The following is a 23,599-nucleotide window of genomic DNA, read 5'->3' as shown; positions in this document are numbered from 1 at the left end:
CCATTGTTCCGACAGCTTGGTCATTATTACAAAAAAGTATTCCTAATGCATTGTGTTTTATGGAGGGGATTGTGTTCAGGTTGCAGTGCTACTTTTCTGCCAAATGTAGCATCTCTTATACAGCCTTCAGAATGGAACAGATATAAGATATGTTGTGATCTTTATGAGGGTTCATCACAGCAGCTTAGAATAGCATTTGGCCATACAAATAAGCTTTGATCTAAATCTTTCGATCATAGCTCTGACTCTATATTTAGGGTTGCTGTGGTACTTGAAAGTAAACTTCTGCTCTGCAAGTTTGTTGCTTCCTGAAACATTTTTTTATTTTTCCACTGTTGCCATGTATTTATGTCAATTAAGATTCCAACCAATTCTAATTCCCTTCTCGGTCTCCACAGCATGATACTGCCACCATCATGTTTGTTTGTGGTGTTATTGTTCTGCGAAGCATACAGTAGTGTTTTGCATTAAGGTGAAAATTTTAAACCTTGGTCTCATCTTCTTTTATGTTTTGCTTTGCCTAATAAATTATGTGTGGCAAACTGCAAACATCTTCCAGTAGACATTTTTTTCCTGTCACTTTTCCACAATGGCTAGATTTCTGAAGCACTTGACTAATAGTTGTCATGGTAACGGATTGTCTCATGTGATCTGTGACTCTGCAGCTCGTTCAGAGTTATCATGCCCGCTTTGGCTGCTCTCCTGATTGTTGCTCTCGTTCCCAGGTCCGATAAATTAGGTGGAAGGCCATGTCTAGGTAGGTTTACTGCTGGATCATGTTCTACCAATTTCCAGACGATTGATTGAAGATTGTCTCAGTGAGACATTCAAAACCTGTGATGTTTTATAACCAAAAACCAGCTTTAAACATCTTCACAGCTAAATTTTAGTCAATAAAAATGAGTGCATACATGTGCAAGCCACACGTGTATGATTTTTGTTTTCAAAAACCGTGACAACCATGCATTGTTTTTTCACAATTATGCAAAATTTTGTTTTGGTCTAGCACAATTACACTAAAATAAATTGAAATTTGTGGTTGCTAAAGAAAAAAAATGTGAATGAGCTACGGTATGAATAACTTCTGTAAGGCAGTTTAAAGATTAAAGTTGCTTTAATCTTTTGTTAGAGTTGTTTTCCAGCAGTTCTCGCTGTAACCTGCTTTAGATTTAATCCAGATAAGGAAATGAATAACAAAGGCTGCCATCAAATTTGTCCTCATATCAGTGTAGGAATTTGTTGTCAAGGAAAACTTCATTTACAAGCATAAATGCCACATTTACTGTTTGGCTATTATGGGACCATAAACAGTCACTGTTGAACAGTTGTTGAGTGGAAAACGGCTTTAAGGAGATCCCTGCTGTTTACATGATGTCACAGGAGTTTTGGTTCAGAAAGCAAAAAGGTGACACCCATCTTCAAAGGTGATGGGGCCCTAATCTCAGTTTATAAAGGGTCACACACACTCAGAGCTCAGCAGGCACTTGCATTAGAAGAACAGTTAGGAAAATAGTCACTGATTAAAATCTGAACTTATGCGTTAAAGAATGATTGTAAGTTACCACAGGTATAAGTCTATCATATAACACACTCCTTGATATCGGAGTTCAACAATAACTATTTTTATGTATGATTCTTTTGTAAAAAACAGTTAAAGTTCAAACTCTAAAGAAATACTACACTTCTCCGAGTTAATGTTACATACTGTATGTTGGGAATTGCTCTCTTTTATCACAAAGTACATACAGCAATAGAGCTCCATTTCCGCATACACACAAGAAGTCACTCTTGTTTTTGTGGAAGATCCTCACAGTGTTTTTTTGAGGGGGGACAAAACAAACCCCAAGCTGTCTTGATATGCAGCGTTGTAAAGCCGTAGGTTTTAAATATGAGCATGCACACGTCCAAGCGTCTGTACCACACCCTGTTCGTCTACCACAAAGCAGCGCGGCAACTTCCTCTGTTCCTGCCTCTTGCACGCTGTTTGCTCGTAGAGCACGAGTGTGTAGAGAGGAGATCGGCGAGAGGGCTATTTCAGATATGGTTAAAATTAGGAGAAGCAGTTATCTGGCACAACCGTTGAGTGACTGCATCTAAGAACAACATGAAATTTTCTATCCACAACTGGAAGTGTACATAAATACTCGAGTGAACTAACTGGCTGGGAAAACTTGAGCTGGGAAAGTTTCCAGAGAAGCTCGAGTAATTTTAAATAAAAACTATAAAACGAATAACATAAGGAGTACATTTTTCAATAAAAATTAGAAAAATTATTTACATGGGAAATAACATACAGTGCCCTACTCATTTCTTGAAATTGTGAAAAATCTTAGAATAAATGAATCTTTATTGCACAATCTCAAATTTCAGTACATTTGTTATTAGAAACATAAAAATTATTGGGAGCCTCTAAAAATACCAACGAACCAGATGAAACTACAGCTTTTTGTAATGCATATGTTACTCCATGTTTTACAGGTTTACATGTAAAGCAACTTTTAATAGAAATAAATTATGCCTATTTCTCATAGATACTCTTTAAAACTGGAAATATAACAGAACACTACTCAGACAGAAAATGAGAACACCATGAGCAACTTTATTTGTTTCAGTAATTCAGATAAAAAATGTAACCATTAAAAGTTATACAGGTGTATATTCGAAGTGTTAATTTTTGTACATTTTTATTATTGAAAACCCACAAGTCCGTTTTTTTTTAGAAATATTAATTACACAGAATCTATTAAAGTTTTGTTTTTAAATATAAAAATGTCGGCCTATTGAAACATATTTTCACATACTGTACCAGACAGTATATGCACTCAACAATTGGTCGGGATTTCTTTTGCATGAAATTAAGATAAGGTGTAAATTCAAACTGTGAGAATCTTTAGCTTTACCCGCATCATCCAATCACTACGTTACACATCTCCGCTGCTACCACCGGTCCTCTCTCCACCTCAGCCAATCGTAGATCAAGAATCCCTCTATAAGACTCATCTTCCATGGATCAACCTGTTTCCCAGCCGTGCTTCGACCCGTCTCCACCCTCGTCCTCCCAGGCTCCTTCAGCCTCCCCTTCTTTCCGGTCTCCACTCCACCACCAGTGTCCGGGCCCCAGGCAGGACAAAGACCCTAATCCCGACCCTAAACTGTCCATTCAAGCTGATGGCAATTCTCAGCCTGCATGTCTTCTACTGGCATCCGAGCGCTAAAGCACTTTCAAATAAAACCTTCTAATTGCTGCTTCCTCAATCTGTGAGTCTCCCAAGCAGAATTACTGCATCACTGCAACGTGAAGCCCATGCCGTGGCTTTGCCGAGGTGTGACCACATGATGTGTGAAGCATCTTTGAGGGACATGAAAAATGGGTTCTTTAACTCTGTCACTTTATTTCATTTAATGGAAGCCTTCAAGTACAGTTTGCTGTCAATAAAATGTTTATGTTGTGTGTTTTAAGGTATTTTGTGATATCTACAGTCTTCCTTATTTCTGCTCCTGGGGGTACAGCCAATCAGTGCCAATGAAAATAAATGACCCTCTTGGATTGGCTGCTTTGCAAACGCCAGCCAATAACATGTCAATTGCAACTCAATATTTCAGGTCACCCTTGCTTCATTCAATATTTTAGTTATTCTTTACAAAAAATGTATGGATTTTTCTGCGAATAATTTGGAGCAAAGTCCCAGAGAAAAATCCACAAATAGGAGGGAGTTGACTGTATTTCATGGATTCCAGGTCAGTGGTAAATTAAGCAAATGTGATTCTTTGGTCATGAAAGCAGGTATTAATATTGTGGGCAATGTGAAAAGGGTGTAAGTCATGGATTTGATGCAGCACAACTGACCAACACCAGCAGATGATTTTCTCCTGAAATTAAAAACATGTCTATATTTATTGTGAGACTAAAAATTAAAATGATAATTTGTCCTTGATAAGATGTGGAAATCTCCAAAGAGTGGTTTTAATAGTTTATTTTTCAGTTTTTTTATTACTGAAAAACTGGGAAAAACAATAAAAAAAAATAAATTGTTAAGTATTCTTCTTTGAATACCTAACAATTGTGGGAGAAGCTGTAATTTCTGAAAGTAAGTTAAAAATCTGGGTATTATAGTATGATGTTTCTGACATCGGCTTAAATGAAAGCAACACAACGGGTGGTGTTAGAAAAAAGGGCACTTAAGTTCATATGACATGGCCACTGGGAACATCAGAAAGAAAGGTTGGGTTACTCTGTTTTAGTTACTGAACTCCTTTAACCAGATATTTTAATATATACCCCAGCTGCTGATCCAAATACTCTCATATAACTCTAGGCAGATTTTTCTGCTGGGGTTGTTATTGAGCAGCAACTCTGTTAATGTCGTATAATGCCTTCCTTTATTTTTCCAACACATGGAAAACTGTGCAGCTTTGACCAATTTCCAAGTGTTTAATTTAACACTTGGTGTTATTTTCTTTGGCTGCTCTTGCATAAGAGCTTGAAGCAAAACTGTGCTTTTAAAGAGCTTTAAGCTTATTTCAAATGACAGTAGGCTGGAAGAGGAGGAGCGCCTACCTCATTAAAGTGTTTGACAGTGTATTTCACTGTGACTATTACAGAGCCATGCTGCAGTCACATGAGAATTTTTGGCACATTAACTACCATTACAAAGGGCAATTTATGCTAGAAAACATCTGCAAAAAAGAATGTAAAACCTGCATTTATTATAGTTTTTACGAGTCAAACAGCTCAAACTGAAATAAAAATATTTTCGTTTTTTCAAGTCAGTCATCCTGGGTGGCACTGCTCCAATGAAAAACTTTTACATAAACAGTTTTGCTTTCGAGTACAGGAAAGCTATTCATTTATGAGTCACTCAGTTAATGATAAGTTTGTATTAGTTTGTGTACAGTGAATTCAGTGCTGTTATAACAGGGTTGTGCTATTGTCTGTCATATGATACCCACATTGTGATGTGTTACACTGTGTCAGCATGAGATAAATACTAAACACGAGTATCACATTTAAGTACTTATACATTGATGGCAATGAAAATGTACACAAATATGTTTGAGAACCGTTTCAAAACTGTTGTTCAACCAGTTTCCATACTGAACCAGAACTCAGTCTTCTTGTTATATGTCTCTGCAGCCCTCTATGTGGAACAGTGGGTGGTCCCACTGCAAAGGACCACTCCCTCCAACAGGTCTCCTCCCTTGTATTCTCCTCCCTCTGCAAACCAGGAGCCCTACCCAGCTCCTGGTCCAACCACTCGGCTTAGCCCAGAGTAGAAGCCACACAGAGGAGGGGGGAAAAAACAAAAAAACAAAACAAAACAAGAGGCTTAAATCAACTCAGAGAAGGGAGGGAGGGAAAGAGGAGGGGGGAGAAAACGCCCTGCAAGTCTAAGTGGTCGAGAAATAGGAAAACAGAGACATACTTCTGACAGACTGCAAACTTGTGACAGTGTGAAAAGTGCTCTCTTTATGCTAGGGTGAAGGAGAGAAGACACGTTTTCAAGGATGCTCAGGCGGGTGTGAGGCTTCTTTGGCGCAACGATTGCGCACAGGTAAAGATGAACTTTTTCGCTTTTTTTTCTGTTTTACAGTATAGTTAATGTTTGCTTTTTGACTGCTGAAATTTGACAAACTGTTCTTTGTTTCATGCTTATCTGCCCATCAGATTTAGGTGTTCAGTCAATTTGAACAACACAATTGCAAAAGAGTCACTGTTATCAGTTTGCAGTCCTTTATTGTACTGTTAAAGGGCACTTGTTATGTCTGTGTGTAAGTTTACAATGACAGTGTCCTGCTTTATTACATGTGCTTATCTATTCTGATGTTGTCTGCTTCTTCCAAAAGAAAAAAAGTTGGGGTGGGGAGTTTCCAATAGAAAGTTCTGGGAAGTTTAGAATATTATTTTTTTGTTCAGTATATTTCTGTAAAGTGACAATCTGTATGGATCTCATTGCACATTCAAAACCTCATTTAAAGAAAAGCACGGCATGAGAAGTGGGTGTGTACCCACAGCCACATGAATGCTGAGTGTTTAACTGCAGTGGCGCACTTTATTTTCCCCTAACAGAAGAAGTTGAACAGGCATGAAAGTGTTTGATAAACTTTTTCAAAAGTGGTTTGATAATTTGATGCCTCTTTGCATTCATGCTATTCTGTATCTTGTTCCGGAAAGAGAACCTTTAAAGAGTAATTTGTGGATGGAATGACGTGGCAGCGGCTGGATAAAAGAAATCAGGTTGTGTTGATGTTATGGTTGATGCCTTTCTCCACCTTTTGTTAGATAGCAAGTGAAGATACTTCCCTGTTAGAGCCTGCAGCAACAAGTTTGGGTGTGGATCTCTCTCCTTCACCTCCTTTCTCCTGTTTCCTTTTTCTTCCCTCTCTTCTTGCTCTGCTGTCTCCTCAGACAGGCACACCCTTTTACAGCCAGAAAAAAAGGAACCCATACACACCATAGACAGTTGTCACAGTCGAGCTCTTTAAACATCCTGACTGGATAGTGAAGGGCACATGTTGAATGTTGTTAACTTTTATCTGTTGGTGTTTTATGTAAGCTTTCAGTTCAAAATGTTTTTTATGAAATGTTGAACCTCTGTGTAGAGTTTTTTTTTTCTTGACCAAATATGTACTTTATTTCATACGGTAGAAACGTTAAACCCCTGCAGCCGTGACGCATGTAAATCTTTTATGACTTACTCGTTTGTAAGTATTGGACAGAGGACGATTTCTCCTTATTTTCCCCATACCTTGGGTTACTTAACCTGGGCTCCATGCCAGGGTATGTGGGGGGAAAAGATGGTAGGAAGACAGGGAAAGAGAGTCAGTAAGCGTGTTGGTGAGAGGGGGATGGGTGGTTCTGGGGTGAGGAGGGGAGTTATGGAATGTAGTGGTTTGGAAAGACAAGCTAATTGAAACCAGGTTTGAGGCATAGAAAGGGGGAGCAGAGGCTTAGCACGTTGGAAGAATGAGGGAAAACGGTTTTTTTTCTCAGAAATCCAAAAACTGACAGAAGTTTTCAAACATCATTATGTTATCACCTTATATTTTGTGCTTTTCAAAACATGTATTGCCACTTAATGTTTCAATCATGAATATAATGAAACACTGTTTGAGTTGTGAAAAAAGGACAGAAAAAATAACACATAATTGTTTGCTGAACCTTAGTTAGAAGTTAGATTTGGCAAAGTACAGTCGCCTGTCCTCCGCAACTCCCTCCTGCCACACCCAAAACTCTGAGCTGCTTTTCGCACCACCCTGTACACTGTTTTCTACCACGTACGTCGAACCAACGTTTAGTGCCCCGCAGCAGTAAATGTCTGGCATGTTTTTAATTGCTCTTGTCAAGTTGATTGATTGTAACATGCACTGCTTATAGAGCCAAATTGAGCTAAAATGTATTTTTAGGCATTGTGTTGCGTAAGGGTACTCCTTTTAATCAAATAAAAAATTATTAGATTGGTTAGGAAATAACTGTGAAGGTGTGAACTTTAAATTAACATAATAATTCACTTATCAGGTCGTAATATGTTTTGTTCCCAGCTGTTAGATGCTGAAATGCTTGTCAGTTAAAACGGCCTCTTTGTGGCCTTGGGTGGGTACTGTTTGTCTCCATATGCGCTTGTCTGCCTTTCTAATGCTGAGTTGGTTTAATGTGACATCTGCATGGAAAAAATAGTCTTTAGTGAGCCATGTCTCATGACTGCTGGGAACCTTGACTTATGTCAAGATATTGGTCTACGCGCTACATCAGATACAGCTGCACGCACTCTTTGGGTGCTGCTGATTGACAGCAGCAATGAGAGCAGTGCTGTTTTTAATACTCTTCAGTGTGAAATTAAAGGAAACTGGTCTTCAGCACACTTCCTTTGCCGTTTCCTTGAGATTTCGTTACGTGGGTGGCTGCAAGAAGTCACAGTGTGTGTTGACCATACAAGAGGGTGGTGAATGTTCTGAAAAAGATGAAAGAAGAAACTGTAGATTATTTGTCTCTAAACTGGCTTTCTGTTAGATTTACAAAGCTCCAGCAATATCCACTTTTGAGGCTTGTTAAGGTTTTGTTCTCTTTCAGCTGCAAATAACACACATAAGAGTATAGTACACTTTTAGAAAGTTTTTTTAGGCAATCCACACAGAAGCCACTCCCTTTTCACCCATCCAGCGCTGCTTTGGATTGTTTCACCGTGCGCTCAAAACTCTCTGAGGAGCTTTTATCATTACTCTTGCATGGTCTATTGCTGCAAAATAGTGTTTTGAGAGTTATGATGATCTCGCCAGAAAAGTCCCACCCATCCATGTAGATTCGATTCAGATTTGTTTATTGTAGCTTTTCATTTGGCTGAACCTTTGCAAGCATAGAATTCAAAAAGGGTGTGAATGCTTTCCCATTTTTTTATTTTTTTTTTTAGCCCTCATAAGCTAATAACTTACACTACCGTTCATCCAAACATCTGCTTCACAGAACCACCCAGAACAATAAATCTTCCACAAGTGTTGCTTCACTGTACAATTTCACCTTGCTCCTCACGTTAAAACCTGCCATGTTTCCCCATGCAAGGAGTAACACGCTGCATCTGTTAGCAAATCTTTTAGCAGGGAGGGGTTGGGACCAGAATTTCAGGGAGCAGTGCCCGGAATGCAACGTTGGGAAAGCATTTGTTGTTTAGGTTTTTCTTATCTGGCGGATGATAGTCAAGGTTGGCATGGCTCGCTGTCTAAAATGCTCCAACAAATCTCACTTCTGTGCTTTATATACAAATGCATATTGTTGGCTCGAGTCATGATGTAAATTCTGTAGCTAAGGAACGTAGCTAGAGAATTATGTCTATAAATATATACATTCTGCTGCCAACTAGCTGTATTTGTAATTGCCTTGTCCCCTCCACTGTAAACGGCTTTAGATTACTTTTACTTTAAACATCAGCTGTAGCAAATTAAACAGTTTGACAAACTGTTTTGAAGCTGAAAAACAGCATGTTATGACATACGGAGATTTTCTTTTACAATATCTGTACGATTCAGTTTCAAAATTTATTCTCCTCTTACCAGTGTTACCAGAACAATAGTCAGTTAAAATTTTGCATCATGTCTTTATATACATATGTCTCCACATTAAGGAAATGGGTCTATGCTTTTTTATTATTTATGCTTTCATTTGTTGCTCAATGTTCTTGGCTGTGAAACAGTGTGCTGGCTTCAGCCCAGCATCACTTCTCATTTTAGAAAAGAGCAACTAAAGTGAAATTCTGTAAAATAACGGCACAGCTTCGTTTTTTCAATTCCAGTCTGTATTTTTTTTTTTTTATGGCTACAACGAAAGAACTCGTTGACTTTCAGAGTGTGGTAATCCCAGTCTTGTGTGCACAACTGATTTTGATGCTTTTCTTTGAAAGGATAGGAAAAACTTCCTGAAAACTCTTTGCACATATGGAAAAAGTTGTAAACCTTGGTGAGAGGAAATTCAAAGCGAGATCCTCCCCTCTTTGTTGTCTGCTGGTGGGACACAGAACAAAGTTTGAAGAAGGAGCCATGAACTGTCTCATACCTTTACCATTTTAAGACATATAAGTCAACGTTTTCCCTATGTCATGAAGTTTGAATGGTGGTGAAGGCATAGTTGCAGTTTACATTAGGAGGTGGTTGGTCTTGTTTGTGATCTTGTAAAAGAAGGAGAAGAACTTCTCAGTTTTTCCATTTGCTGTCGGATTCCTGCCAAAGTCCCAATGGTTTAATCAGCAGCCGACCGAGCTGGCGTCAGCAGACAGGCTTTGGTCGTATTCAGGACTTGTGGTTTCCTTCAGGGGTATGTGAACACTGAGAGGAGAAAGGAACAATTTAGTTTGATGCTCGTTCCTTTTATGTGTGTCATACATGCACAGGCTATCTGCTTCTTTGGGGAATAACCAGAGGCTGTGTCTCTCTTTGTGTTTGCTTTACGTGCTGCGTCAAACTCCAACGCGGCAAGGGGAAACAGGGAGCCCATTCTGTTTTGACAACAAGACTGATTTGCTCACTTCTCCTTGTCCTCTTTTTGCCTCACTGCACAGAGGTCTTTTTCTACTTGCTCATAATCAAATCTTATCTTTGCCCAGCATCACTGTTTGATATACTAAGCAGTGAGATGTAATCATTGTCACACTGCTTCCCTTCTCTGCACACCAAATTGATTAGATTTGGCAATCAAAGGAGTGGAGTAACTTCAACTCTCTTCATATGTTTCCATCACATTGTGACCTACTTACAGGGAAATTATGATGGCAAAACTGATATGTGCCTGCAGGAATTGGGAAAACCGGTACAAATGAAATTCAAAGCATCTAAAAGATTCTCACAGCGTCAACCAGGTGGGGAGAAAGATTTAAGTGAAATGATAACCATCACATCTGTGAAACAAGTTCACAGTTTTTTTTTAAAATGGTATGCTTTGCCTTGCTATTGCACTCACATATCTGGATGGATGTAGGGCTCTTATTCATCAGCACATAACCTAGAGTTTTAGGGGATATAGAGGGCTGACTTGCAGAGGTGTGAGCGACTGAGTAGGGTAGGGGGCAGGAATCAGTGTGAGAGAGAAAGAGGGACATTTCTCTGCAGTTAGTCACTGTAGGGAGAGGCTGGGCTCCCTTCCAGTTGGCCTGACAGCTCTATCAAGGAATGTGTGTGACTGGAGGCCTGGGTGGGGTTGCACACAGCGAGTACCTCACTCTATCAGCAAGACATATAGGCAAAGCAACCTGTTCTTCATCCCACATGTGTAATGTACTATTTGTATGTGTAGTTGCATTAGTATTCATGAGACTATTCTCACTACTGAGGACCACATCAGTAGTTATCTCTAGAGTGCTACCAAAGCTAAGAAGGTGTGGCAACCTCTTTGCACATTAGTTATCCAGCTTGCTTCTGTCTCATCTTATGTGCCAGATTGCTTCTATGACCATTAAAAGATTTGAGTCAGGAGGTACCTGAATGTTTTATGACAAGGCAGTCTGATTAATACCTAGCAGTAACAAGAGGATGGACTGTAAAGTGTACACAGCTGCCGTGCTGCCAGTCTCCCAACACAAACTGAGAACTCGATGTGTTGATTCCAGTATGAGTCACATTCAAAAACAAACAAGAAAAAAACTATATATGTAATCTTAATTTTAAACAACACTTTTACTTTCCTTATCTTTATTGCTGTATATTACACACATAAGTAATACACAGACTACTGAGAAAATGCTTCTATCTGATAAACCCTGTTATTAAATAGTTTTGCACTAAAGTGATGAGGACTTTAGTGCATATTAAAAACAGGGTGTTGTGCAGGAGGAAGTTAATGAGAGGGCTAGGGAGCTATTTGTCCTGATCGACATGTTCCCACTGGTAGATGCCTTTCTACACTCACATCAAGTCTGGTTCTGTTTGTTCTCTGACTGACAAAATGGAGGCTTTGTTTCACAATATGCCACTAGTTTGACACAATAATCCACACAAGACCTTTAAAACGTCCGGCCAGTTGCAGTGGGTAGAAGTAAGACAGACTAGGCCTGCCTACGGAAGATCAGGATCCGAATGATAAATGCAACTCCTACAACAATTGCTTTTTTCACTAGCATTGGGAGTCTGTCACTGGCCCTTGGTGGTTTTCTACTTTGTAGTCACAACCCAAGAGAAAGAACAGAACTGAAAATGTTAAGTTTAGTTTCAAACTTTACCTTAGTTATTAGGTGGAAAGGGTACAAAACATGTCCATTTGTCTACCCTTTCCTTTAAAGTGAGGCCATACCATGCAGATATTTAGATTTATTTACTTATAGAAATTTTTACATGATTACTTATATGGGTGAACATTGCTGTCACTGATTGGTAAACTATGAAAGTCTGAAGAGTCTGATTGGAGATGAAGCATTTGATTAATTTAGTACGAATAATTAACTAATGAGTAATTAACAATGAACTTAAACATTTGTGTCTGTTACCGAGACATATCTTGGTAGACTGACAATTTTTAACAGTTTAACTGAAAAAAGGCATCTCACTGTATAAAAGAAAACACAGATGGGTTTTTCTCTGTAGCCTTAACTTTATCTAGAAGTATATTCACAAATTACATATTAAATCCCAATTCTGTTTTTGTATTGCTCTCAACAGAAGTCAAAAAAGAAGAACACAAGAAGCAGACTGAAGCCCTTGGATTAGCTTGAGCAATCCAAGGTAAGTGTTCTAACACACCACACAATAAAGACAGCTAACTTACATATTGCACATCACACCACTCCAACAATACGTCATGTGACTGGACTCAAAACTGCTTCTGGAGTATCAGTTGCAAGGCTGCATTTGAACCTTAGTGGTCATGCCCGATCTGTTCAGCTGTGCAGAATCTTGCAGCCTGACATTTGGCTCCTCTGCAAGAGACCACCTGTTCTACTCTAAGCCTTCTTATGAAACAGTTCACTTAAAAGCCCGCCAAGCTTGTACTGTTTACTTGGTAGAAAAAAAAAGTCAAAATCAAAATATCCGCAACATCTTGTGGGTCAGCGAGAAGGCATGGACACCCAGAAATGTTTTGTGGTTATGCTTTATTATAAGAGGCTTTAGTCTGCCGTGTTCTCCACACCCCCTTTTCCCAACACACATACCAGACTGTAATAAAACATGACAGACAAGCTTGTCTGACTCCCTCTGTCCTTATTTTCACATCCTTCATGGTTTACTTCAAAGTTCCAAATTGAAAAACATATATCTACTTTTAAGTACAGAACGTAAAGTTGATTGTCATGTTGTCTGAGCTGTTTGAGTCATCCACTGCAGGCTTGTCTTATGATTTTGAGAACAAAGTCATATTTATTCAGCAGCTGTTTGCTGCACAGTCTATAACTAGTCATGTGATTTTGCTGCATCAATTTTATTGCTTATTGTCATTTTCAAACCATTTGATGAAATATTTAAAAGGTGGGCAAAGTTAGGACACCTGAGACTAAATTAAAGAAAGAAACATAGAAGGGGACTCAATTCCACTTGGCCCTTTGCATTTTGGTGTTGTTTTAAAGGAAACAAGTTGTTGCATTCAATTTAAGCAGATATGCTTCACTAAAATTCATTAGCTAAAATTGTACATAAGGCTGTTACTCCTCTTCATAGTCATTCGACACAGAGATAAATTCCTGCTTCCTAAGTTGTAGTTTGAAGTCTTCACTAATTAGCATTTCAAGCTTTAAATGGGTCACACTGAAACATTAAGTGAGATAAACAGCATGAAGAGGAAAGAAAAGTTGAAGTTTTAGTTACCTGCATTTGGTTGTCCGGATCTTTGCCAAAAACTCTAACCCACTCTTCACTAACATACAGTAAGTTACAATGCTCAGTGTGTTGTGCAGCCTAGAGTATTGGGGAAAAGCTATTCCAGATAGAGAGGTTAAGAGGGTTTAATATTACCTCATAGTGTTGCACACATCCCCGTGTGTCCTCAATTACATAGAACAAGTCTATTTATTGACTTGTTACGTTATGTCTTGAACAGGACTTTAAAAGCTAGAAAACCAAGGTTACACATTAGATTTGATTATTACATCTTTCTCATAAGCCTACAATCTTTAAGATTAAAAAGCAATTTAATATCAGTTAAAGATTCAGGTCAAAATGATGTTTTCAGATGATAAATGTACCGTACTTATGAAATGAAAAAGCAATTCAAACTAAACAGACTCTATGTGAAAACATAATTATGCCCGATATCTAATAACTGATTGGGCCATTATTGGCAGCAACAACTTTTATTAAGAATTTTTAATAACTGGCAATGAGTCTTTTACATTGATGTGAAATAACTTTGGCCCACTCTTCTTTTAATTATGCCATACTGGAATGTTTTCTAAAGTGACAGACTTGTTTAGGGTCATGGGATAGGACCCAAAAGATACAAGTCTAGAATTTGGCTAGGTCACTTCAAAGCCCTTAAATCAGAAATAGACTTACTGGTGTGTTTCTAATCACCACACAAGCTCCTTTGGGATATTTTAGGAGAGAGTACAATTCATGGCTTAACAGATACGACTTGTCATTAAAGTCCTGCAGGACCCAAGCAGCTAATAGCTAATATTGTTAGCTATACACCAGATGTCAAAGGATGCACCCACTGCAAGAAGTTCCACTTTTGTCTCATCAACCTAGAAAATATTTTCTTAAGAATGTTGAGATATGGAAGATGTTTTTGGCAAATGCATGATCTTACTTTAGCTCAGTAGTGGGTTCACCTTCAAAATCTCCCCTCGTCTGACATATCAAAAAGGTGGACCATTATTCAATTTACTTGAAAAGAACAACATCGTCTCTCTAAATATCCTGCCATTTACTTGAATGACCTTGGATTTAGGAAACACAAATTGGATGTTAAGACAGAAATACAGAGAACAGTGTTAGTTGATGTTTACTGAAAGACTGGAAGACGGTCTTTATAAAGAAACTCTTAGTAAAGACACTGAGACAATTTCCTATTTGCAGTACTTTTGAATTTATAGTAGTTTTCCACTTTGTCATTTGTCAATGTGAATATTTACTTTTAATAACAATAGCTTGCAACCTAAAAATGCATGTGTTTTCTGTTCAGCTTTCTGCAGCATATGTTTTCATAAAGCTGGACACCATCATTGTTTCTTCTATTGACTTTGAAGCTCAAAGGGTGTATTCACAGGATTTGCCTGCTTTCCTCAGGGCAGGGTGTGGTCTAACTGCACCCACATTTACAAAACATACCCTAACACTATTCTAAAAAGAGGGAGTTGTCAATATGGTTTTTGGAGGTAGTGGAAGCTATGTTGTCAATTGAGTTTTATCACCATCTAGTGTTCATACATGGGTCTCATATATTATTATCTTCAGTCATGATGAATTATTTTCATAAAGAAATTGTTTTAATTCTTTATTGTGGTTTTGTTTTGTTTTTGTTATATAGGAAAACAACAACAGCATTTTCCTCACACCAGGACTGGTTTAGAGGAAAACAAAATCAAGGTAACACGCGTTGGCTTTTGTTGCAATTGTCTTAAAGGCCATTTTGAAAAAAAGTGTTGTCCTCCGTTGAGTTTATTTTGATATGTAGTCACAGCCTAGAATGTCAGCTTGAAATCGAGTACCTTTACACTTAAGATAAACTCGTTCAAAAGATCAGGACATAACTTCAATAAATTGTATTTATTTCCTTCAAACAATGGGTGAGGAACTTCAGCTTCCATGTCCCTAGTTTGGTCTGAAATAACTCAAATAAATATATCTAATTTTAAAGATGAAATCAATATACTGAATTTTGGCACATATGATTAATTTTACACTTATTTGATTATTATCAATTGTTTCTGTATTTATTTCTAGTTAATTAGTTCCAATTAATGACTTATTTAAGAGGTTGTGCAAGCAGGACATTTAGACAGTGTTTCATCATTAAGCTGAATACATTTAACATTTTCTCTGTAGTAACAAAGTTTTGAAACATTTCACCAACTGAAGTGATCAAAAGTTGGCTAGACTCTGAATATTACTTAATTCTGCACACATTCCCCTCAGTGGGATTCAGCTGCATTTGATGCGCTCCAAAGCCTCTTGTCCAAAACTCTTCAATGTGCCACCGTCAGTTCTCAGAAAAAGTCAAGATCAGACATGATACTCTGGAGTAAGTTTATCGTAGAGCCTATTGATTGGGTTAGTGACTACAATTTATCTCTGTCTGAAACTGTCTGTGCATCTGCACCAAGTGGTCAGGTGTGTAATCTGTCAAAATAATGGATTGCCATCAGATTTTTCCATCATCGTTTAAAAAACCCCATCAAAGATGGAAAATACTCATTAACTTACAAATTTAGTATGGATTTTCATTAACTGAAATATCTGATTAGGTCATGATGTATACTACTTGCTGATTTTCCTTCTCTTCGTGACAACCAAACAATTTCTGATAGATCTTGCAGGTAGCAATAGACAAATGTCCTCTCCTGGAGCCTCTCGTGGACTAATTGTAATGCAGTATTTTAACAATGTTCAATAACTGATGTGAAACTCTTAAGCATGGTCAAATCAAGTCAAACTATCGATGCACCATCAGGCGGTTTTTGGTTGTTTGTTTTCACACAGCCCCTTACAGTTTGCAAGACACTTTGAGCCGAGCTTCTGTGAAACCCATCCTGCTGCAGTAACGTTATAGTGTTTTGCTATGTGTCTGGTTTACAAAGGTAGCCTACTGTATAAACAGCAATCATGGGAGAGAGCATCAATTCTTACACAAATTCAGAGGAGGAAATAATGATTGATACGCTGGAAAATCTCATTTTACTTTCCATGTTAGAAAAAAGAACGTCTGTAAGTTGTTCGCCCACTACATTGGATCAGAAACAAGCATGGGGCATTTAATGCTTCAGTATGCACTTCCAGGAGTTAGCCAGGGCAGTTGTGACAAGAAAGGGGGGACAACATGAGGCTGAGAACAAAATGATGTGATTTTGGTCACACAGCTGCAACAATGAGAACCGATTTCAACAGTTTGCCTCAACCATGCAGCCTTTTAGCCTACAACCATTTTAAGTCATCAGCATCACCTACCACCACAACCCCCAAGTGAATGTGATCTATTTTCTTGCAGCTAAACTCTCCTTCTATACTTCTAAATCCTAATAAATATTTCATTAAAAATAAAACTTAGTTCGTAAAAGTCATAGAGGAGGAACACAGACAACCTGAAAAATTACATTCCAGGTTTTCTTTGTTCCTGAAAACACAATCAAAAAATTTAATTTTACATACATTTTTTAATGTAAAAATTCTAAAACTTCAGTGTGCACTGTGGAACACCTGATATTATTATGTAGATAATTTCTGCCTGTTTTGGAAATTTCACCTGCAATATGTTATAACTGTATCCCACAGGAAGTTAGTTACCAAATGTGACAACCAAACGCATTTTGCCCCACTTTTTTTCTGTCTAAATAAATGTTTACTTTTATAGATGGCTGACGAAGAGGACACCAGGGAAGTGCTCTTTCAAGACTGGGAGGGCCCAGACAAAACTGGCTTGACCATTGAACACACAAGTGGAGGAGAGCTCCTCGTCAAAGAGGTGAAAGGGGAGTCACCTGCAGCACGATCTGGAAAAGTATATGAAGGTAGTACATTATCTTGATATCTTTAATAAACTGTGAAATATTTTTTCACCATCTATTTTGTTTTTAAGATTAATTCATAACAAACATTTAAACTTGCAGGCGATCAGATTGTGGGTGCAACTATCTACTTTGAAAATATGAGCTCCGAAGAGACAGCAGAGTTACTGAAAACATTGAACAAACACAAAGTTGGACTGAAACTACAAAACAAAGGAGACAAATCCCCGTGCTACTCACCCTTGAGCACACCATGTCGTTCTCCAATGGGCACCCTCACATGGGAAGGGAAGTCACAGTTTGGAGCATCAAGTCCAGAAATCATTCTCGTAAGTTATCTAAAACCAAAAGTTTGAGTTTGCTTAGAGATTACTACGATTATCAAATGGATAAAATATACAGTATACAGTATATACTATTTCTTAATATTTTAACAAACATGATATTGTATGTTGATACAGAGTGGAGATGATGAGGACTACAAGAGAATATACACAAAGAAGATTAAACCAAGGCTGAAGTCTGAAGATCTTGCAGAAGGAGTGGATGTTCGTACAGAGCGACACAGCAGCACTAGCAGTGATGGCAGTACTATTACAACCATCACTCGCCGCATCACTACTTACACAGTGGATATGCCAAGTGGGATAGGTGAGAAACTAGAACTTTCAAGCCCAGACTTCAAGGGACAACGGCATGAATCTGGAGATGGCTCTCCTCGTGTCAGAATATTGCATGGCAGTCCTACAGTTAAAGGGGTGGGAGAAGAGGGTGTTTTTGAGTCATGCAATGTAACCTATACTGGTCTAAAAGGTAGCTCAACAGAAACACATACAAGTGGAGATCAGTCAAAGACAATTATAAGAGAGGGAACAGAAAGAAGTAAGGACCTCAGATTCAAAGGACCTAAGTTTGGAGTTATAGGTCACGAGGGCACTAAAATCTTAAGAGAAAGTGAAGAACAGACAGCTGGAAGCACAGATGAGTCTGAAAAACAGACTACATCCGGTGAAAGTAAAAGCACTTTTATAAAGGTTGTTACAGTAGGAGGGTCAGCAGATGCAGAATTAACCACAAATGATGAAAACAAAAGATCAGCTAGTCTGTCTGTGTCACAAGAAGACATTAAGTTCCAGAGACCATCTGGAGACACATCCCTCCACCTGAACAAGGGATCAAGTTATTTTGATGTTAAAACGATTGGAAATTCTGCTGATTCTGGAACGGTATCACTTGTTACAGAAACTAATGCCAACACTGGTTATTCTTCACATCCAGACAGAAATTTATTGACAAGTAGCCAAACTAGTCTTCCAAGTGCAAAGCCAGAAAGTGGAGAAAAAGATGAGGGAGTTCCAGCAGCAACGAAAGTAGGGTTTAGATGTCCTGATATAAACACTGAAAGAAAAGAAGGTGATTTAAAATTACCACTTATAAACACATCATCATTAAAGACCACTAGTCAAGGCAGCTCAGAAGAGGCCATTAAATATCAAAAAATGGATTCAGACATTGATAGATCTCAGGTAACTGACAGTGATGGCTTTCATTACAAAACACGAATCATAACAGAGATAGACACGAGAAGTAAAGGTAAAGCCGACATGTCAGATTCAAAGGTAGGAGTTGATGTAAGAATGCCTGAGATGAATCTGAACTTGAAAGGTTCAACAATCAAAGGTAATGTGGATGTAGAAAGTGTAAGGATAGCAGAAGCCGACAAAAAAGAGTTTGAGTCAAAGCACGGATTTCCATTATCCCAAATTGAAACGCTATCAGTTAACAACAAAGACCAAAAAGTTGATGTGAGAGGGAAAAGTTGTAAAACTGAAAACGATATGTACATTACAGAGCAAAACATAAACAAAGATGTAAAAAAATATGCGGAAGTGGAGGCATCAGTCCAAACAATACCCAGCAAATCGGGAACAAAAATGTCCATGCCAGACGTAGATATCAACTTGAAAGGCTCAAAACAAAAAGGTCACATGGATGTTTCGCTCCCAAAGATAAAAACAGATATCAAATCACATAAAATTGACATCAAGGGCCCAGAAGTTGAAGTTGAAGGACGAAAGGGAGAAATTAAAATGCCTGAAATAAAAATGCCCACAGTAAATTTGAAAGATCCAAAGGTTGTTAACATTGACTTCCTTAAGGCACATACAAATGTGAAAGGACCTGATGTTGATATTAAAGGACCAGATGCAAATCTGAAAGGGTCCAAATTCAACATGCCAAGAATAACTGGACCAGAAAAATCCATGCAAGATGTGGATTTCACCTTGAAAGGCGCAAAAGTCAAAGGTGACGTGGATGTATCCAGTCCAAAAATGAAAGGGAATATCAAATCACCTGAAATTGACATCAAAGGTCCAGAAGTTGATATTGAACGGACAAAGGGAGGACTTGAAATGCCAAAAATAAAAATGTCTTCACTGAATTTGAAAGGTCCAGAGGTTGATGTGTCAGATGCTAATCTAAATCTGAAAGGACCTAAAGTAACAGGAGATGTAGATGTTAAGTTGCCAACGATTAAAGGAGACCTTAAAGGTCCAGATGTGGACATTGAAGGCCCAGATGTTGACATAGAGGGTCACAAAGGTGGACTGAAAATGCATAAGTTCAAGATGCCCTCATTCGGGAATAAAGGACCCAAAGACAAAGATCCAGATGTCGACATCAACCTCCCAAAAGCAGATATTGATGTGAAAGCACCGGATGTTGAAATTGAAGGAGCAGATCTTGACATTAAGGGACCAGATGCAAATCTCAAAGGGTCCAAATTCAACATGCCCACCATATCTGGACCGAAAATATCCATGCCAGATGTGGATTTCAACTTGAAAGGCTCAAAACTCAAGGGTGACATGGATGTTTCAGGTCCAAAGATCAAAGGAGATATCAAATCACCTAGAATTGACATCAAAGGTTCAGAAGTTGATGTTGAACGACCAAAGGGAGGATTTGAAATGCCAAAAATAAAAATGCCTTCACTGAATTTGAAAGGTTCAAAGGTTGATGTTCCAGATGTTAATCGTAATCTGAAAGGCCCTAAAGTTCAAGCGGATGTGGATGTTAATCTGACAAACATTGAAGGAGATCTAAAAGGTCCAGAGGTGGAGATTGAAGGCGCAGACATTGACATGGAAGGTCAAAAAGGTGGGCTAAGAATGCCTAAATTTAAGATACCTTCATTTGGATTGAGAGGCCCCAATGTGGAAGGTCCAGATGTTGACATCAACCTCCCCAAGGCAGACATTAATGTGAAAGCACCGGATGTTGAAATTGAAGGAGCAGATCTTGACATTAAGGGACCAGATGCAAATCTCAAAGGGTCCAAATTCAACATGCCCACCATATCTGGACCGAAAATATCCATGCCAGATGTGGATTTCAACTTGAAAGGCTCAAAACTCAAGGGTGACATGGATGTTTCAGGTCCAAAGATCAAAGGAGATATCAAATCACCTCAAATAGACATCAAAGGTCCAGAAGTTGATATTGAAGGACCAAAGGGAGGATTTGAAATGCCTAAAACAAAAATGCCATCACTAAATTTGAAAGGTCCAAAAGTTGATATGCCAGATGTTGACATAAATCTAAAAGGTCCCAAGGTTGAAGGGGATCTGGATGTTAATCTGCCAAAGATTAAAGGAGATCTGAAAGGACCAGAGGTGGATATTGAAGGCCCAGATTTTGACATTGAGGGTCACAAAGGTGGTTTCAAAATGCCTAAATTCAAGATGCCGTCATTTGGCTTAAAAGGTCCGAAAGCGGAAGGTCCAGATGTTGACATCAACCTCCCCAAGGCAGATATTGATGTAAAAGCACCTGAGGTTGATATTGAAGGAGCAGACCTTGACATTAAGGGACCAAATGCCAAACTGAAAGGTCCCAAATTCAACATGCCAAGCATATCTGGACCAAAAATAACCATGCCAGATGTGGATTTTAATTTGAAAGGCCCCAAACTCAAAGGTGATATGGATGTTTCAGGTCCTAAGATCAAAGGAGATATCAAATCACCACAAATAGACATCAAAGGTCCAGAAGTTGATATTGAAGGACCAAAGGGAGGATTTGAAATGCCTAAAATAAAAATGCCTTCACTAAATTTGAAAGGTCCAAAGGTTGATATCCCAGATGTTGACATTAATCTGAAAGGTCCTAAGGTTGAAGGGGAAGTGGATGTTAATCTGCCAAAGATTAAAGGAGATCTGAAAGGACCAGAGGTGGATATTGAAGGCCCAGATTTTGACATTGAGGGTCACAAAGGTGGATTGAAAATGCCTAAATTCAAGATGCCCTCATTTGGCTTAAAAGGTCCCAAAGGGGAAGGTCCAGATGTTGACATCAACATCCCCAAGGCAGATATTAATTTTAAAGCGCCAGATGTTGATATCGAAGGAGCAGACCTTGACATTAAGGGCCCAAATGCCAAACTGAAAGGGCCCAAATTCAACATGCCAAGCATATCTGGACCAAAAATATCCATGCCAGATGTGGATTTCAATTTGAAAGGCCCCAAACTCAAAGGTGACATGGATGTTTCAGGTCCAAAGATCAAAGGAGATATCAAATCACCTCAAATAGACATCAAAGGTCCAGAAGTTGATATTGAAGGACCAAAGGGAGGATTTGAAATGCCTAAAATAAAAATGCCATCACTAAATTTGAAAGGTCCAAAAGTTGACATGCCAGATGTTGACATAAATCTGAAAGGTCCTAAGGTTGAAGGGGACGTGGATGTTAATCTGCCAAAGATTAAAGGAGATCTGAAAGGTCCAGAGGTGGATATTGAAGGCCCAGATTTTGACATTGAGGGTCACAAAGGTGGATTGAAAATGCCTAAATTCAAGATGCCCTCATTTGGCTTAAAAGGTCCCAAAGGGGAAGGTCCAGATGTTGACATCAACATCCCCAAGGCAGATATTGATGTGAAAGCACCAGATGTTGATATCGAAGGAGCAGACCTTGACATTAAGGGACCAAATGCCAAACTGAAAGGGCCCAAATTCAACATGCCAAGCATATCTGGACCAAAAATATCCATGCCAGATGTGGATTTCAATTTGAAAGGCCCCAAACTCAAAGGTGACATGGATGTTTCAGGTCCAAAGATCAAAGGAGATATCAAATCACCTCAAATAGACATCAAAGGTCCAGAAGTTGATATTGAAGGACCAAAGGGAGGATTTGAAATGCCTAAAATAAAAATGCCTTCACTAAATTTGAAAGGTCCAAAAGTTGACATGCCAGATGTTGACATAAATCTGAAAGGTCCTAAGGTTGAAGGGGACGTGGATGTTAATCTGCCAAAGATTAAAGGAGATCTGAAAGGTCCAGAGGTGGATTTTGAAGGCCCAGATTTTGACATGGAGGGTCACAAAGGTGGTTTCAAAATGCCTAAATTCAAGATGCCGTCATTTGGTATGAAAGGTACCAAAGGGGAAGTTCCAGATGTTGACATCAACATCCCCAAGGCAGATATTGTTGTGAAAGCACCAGATGTTGATATTGAAGGGGCAGACCTTGACATTAAGGGACCAAATGCCAAACTGAAAGGTCCCAAATTCAACATGCCAAGCATATCTGGACCAAAGATATCCATGCCAGATGTGGATTTAAACTTGAAAGGCCAAAAACTCAAAGGTGACATGGATGTTTCAGGTCCAAAGATCAAAGGAGATATCAAATCACCTCAAATAGACATCAAAGGTCCAGAAGTTGATATTGAAGGACCAAAGGGAGGATTTGAAATGCCTAAAATAAAAATGCCATCACTAAATTTGAAAGGTCCAAAAGTTGATATCCCAGATGTTGACATAAATCTAAAAGGTCCCAAGGTTGAAGGGGACGTGGATATTAAAATGCCAAAGATTAAAGGAGATCTAAAAGGTCCAGAGGTGGACATTGAAGGCCCAGATGTTGAAATTGAAGGTCCTAAGGGTGGACTAAAAATGCCTAAATTCAAGATGCCGTCATTTGGTTCAAAGGGTGCCAAACTAGAAGGTCCAGATGTTGACATCAACCTCCCTAAGGCAGATGTTGATGTGAAAGCACCAGATGTTGATATCGAAGGAGCAGACCTTGACATTAAGGGACCAAATGCTAAACTGAAAGGGCCCAAATTCAACATGCCAAGCATATCTGGACCAAAAATATCCATGCCAGATGTGGATTTCAATTTGAAAGGCCCCAAACTCAAAGGTGACATGGATGTTTCAGGTCCAAAGATCAAAGGAGATATCAAATCACCTCAAATAGACATCAAAGGTCCAGAAGTTGATATTGAAGGACCAAAGGGAGGATTTGAAATGCCTAAAATAAAAATGCCTTCACTAAATTTGAAAGGTCCAAAAGTTGACATGCCAGATGTTGACATAAATCTGAAAGGTCCTAAGGTTGAAGGGGACGTGGATGTTAATCTGCCAAAGATTAAAGGAGATCTGAAAGGTCCAGAGGTG

General features: G+C 38.7%; 1 protein-coding gene and 1 long non-coding RNA gene across 2 annotated transcripts in view; one reads left to right on the top strand and one right to left on the bottom strand.

The window, feature by feature from the left end:
* Positions 1–5,409: 5,409 nt before the first annotated feature.
* Positions 5,410–23,599, top strand: part of ahnak (AHNAK nucleoprotein) — a 33,205-nt gene continuing 15,015 nt past the window's right edge. The window contains exons 1-6 of the mRNA XM_028008188.1: positions 5,410–5,552; positions 12,133–12,195; positions 14,936–14,994; positions 16,976–17,132; positions 17,232–17,458; positions 17,591–23,588. Of these exons, the coding sequence (XP_027863989.1) occupies positions 16,976–17,132; positions 17,232–17,458; positions 17,591–23,588 (6,382 nt within the window). The 5' untranslated portion in view covers positions 5,410–5,552; positions 12,133–12,195; positions 14,936–14,994. The remainder of the gene's footprint in view (positions 5,553–12,132; positions 12,196–14,935; positions 14,995–16,975; positions 17,133–17,231; positions 17,459–17,590; positions 23,589–23,599) is intronic.
* On the bottom strand, positions 6,603–14,922 carry LOC114138768 (uncharacterized). The gene is made up of 2 exons (XR_003594294.1): positions 13,273–14,922; positions 6,603–9,810 (listed from the first exon to the last, which is right to left on the bottom strand). It is a non-coding gene; the product is annotated as an uncharacterized LOC114138768 (long non-coding RNA).

This window comes from Xiphophorus couchianus, chromosome 23 (assembly GCF_001444195.1).
Source record: "Xiphophorus couchianus chromosome 23, X_couchianus-1.0, whole genome shotgun sequence".
NCBI classification, from domain to species: domain Eukaryota; kingdom Metazoa; phylum Chordata; class Actinopteri; order Cyprinodontiformes; family Poeciliidae; genus Xiphophorus; species Xiphophorus couchianus.
This window is presented reverse-complemented; position numbering and strand designations above follow the sequence as displayed.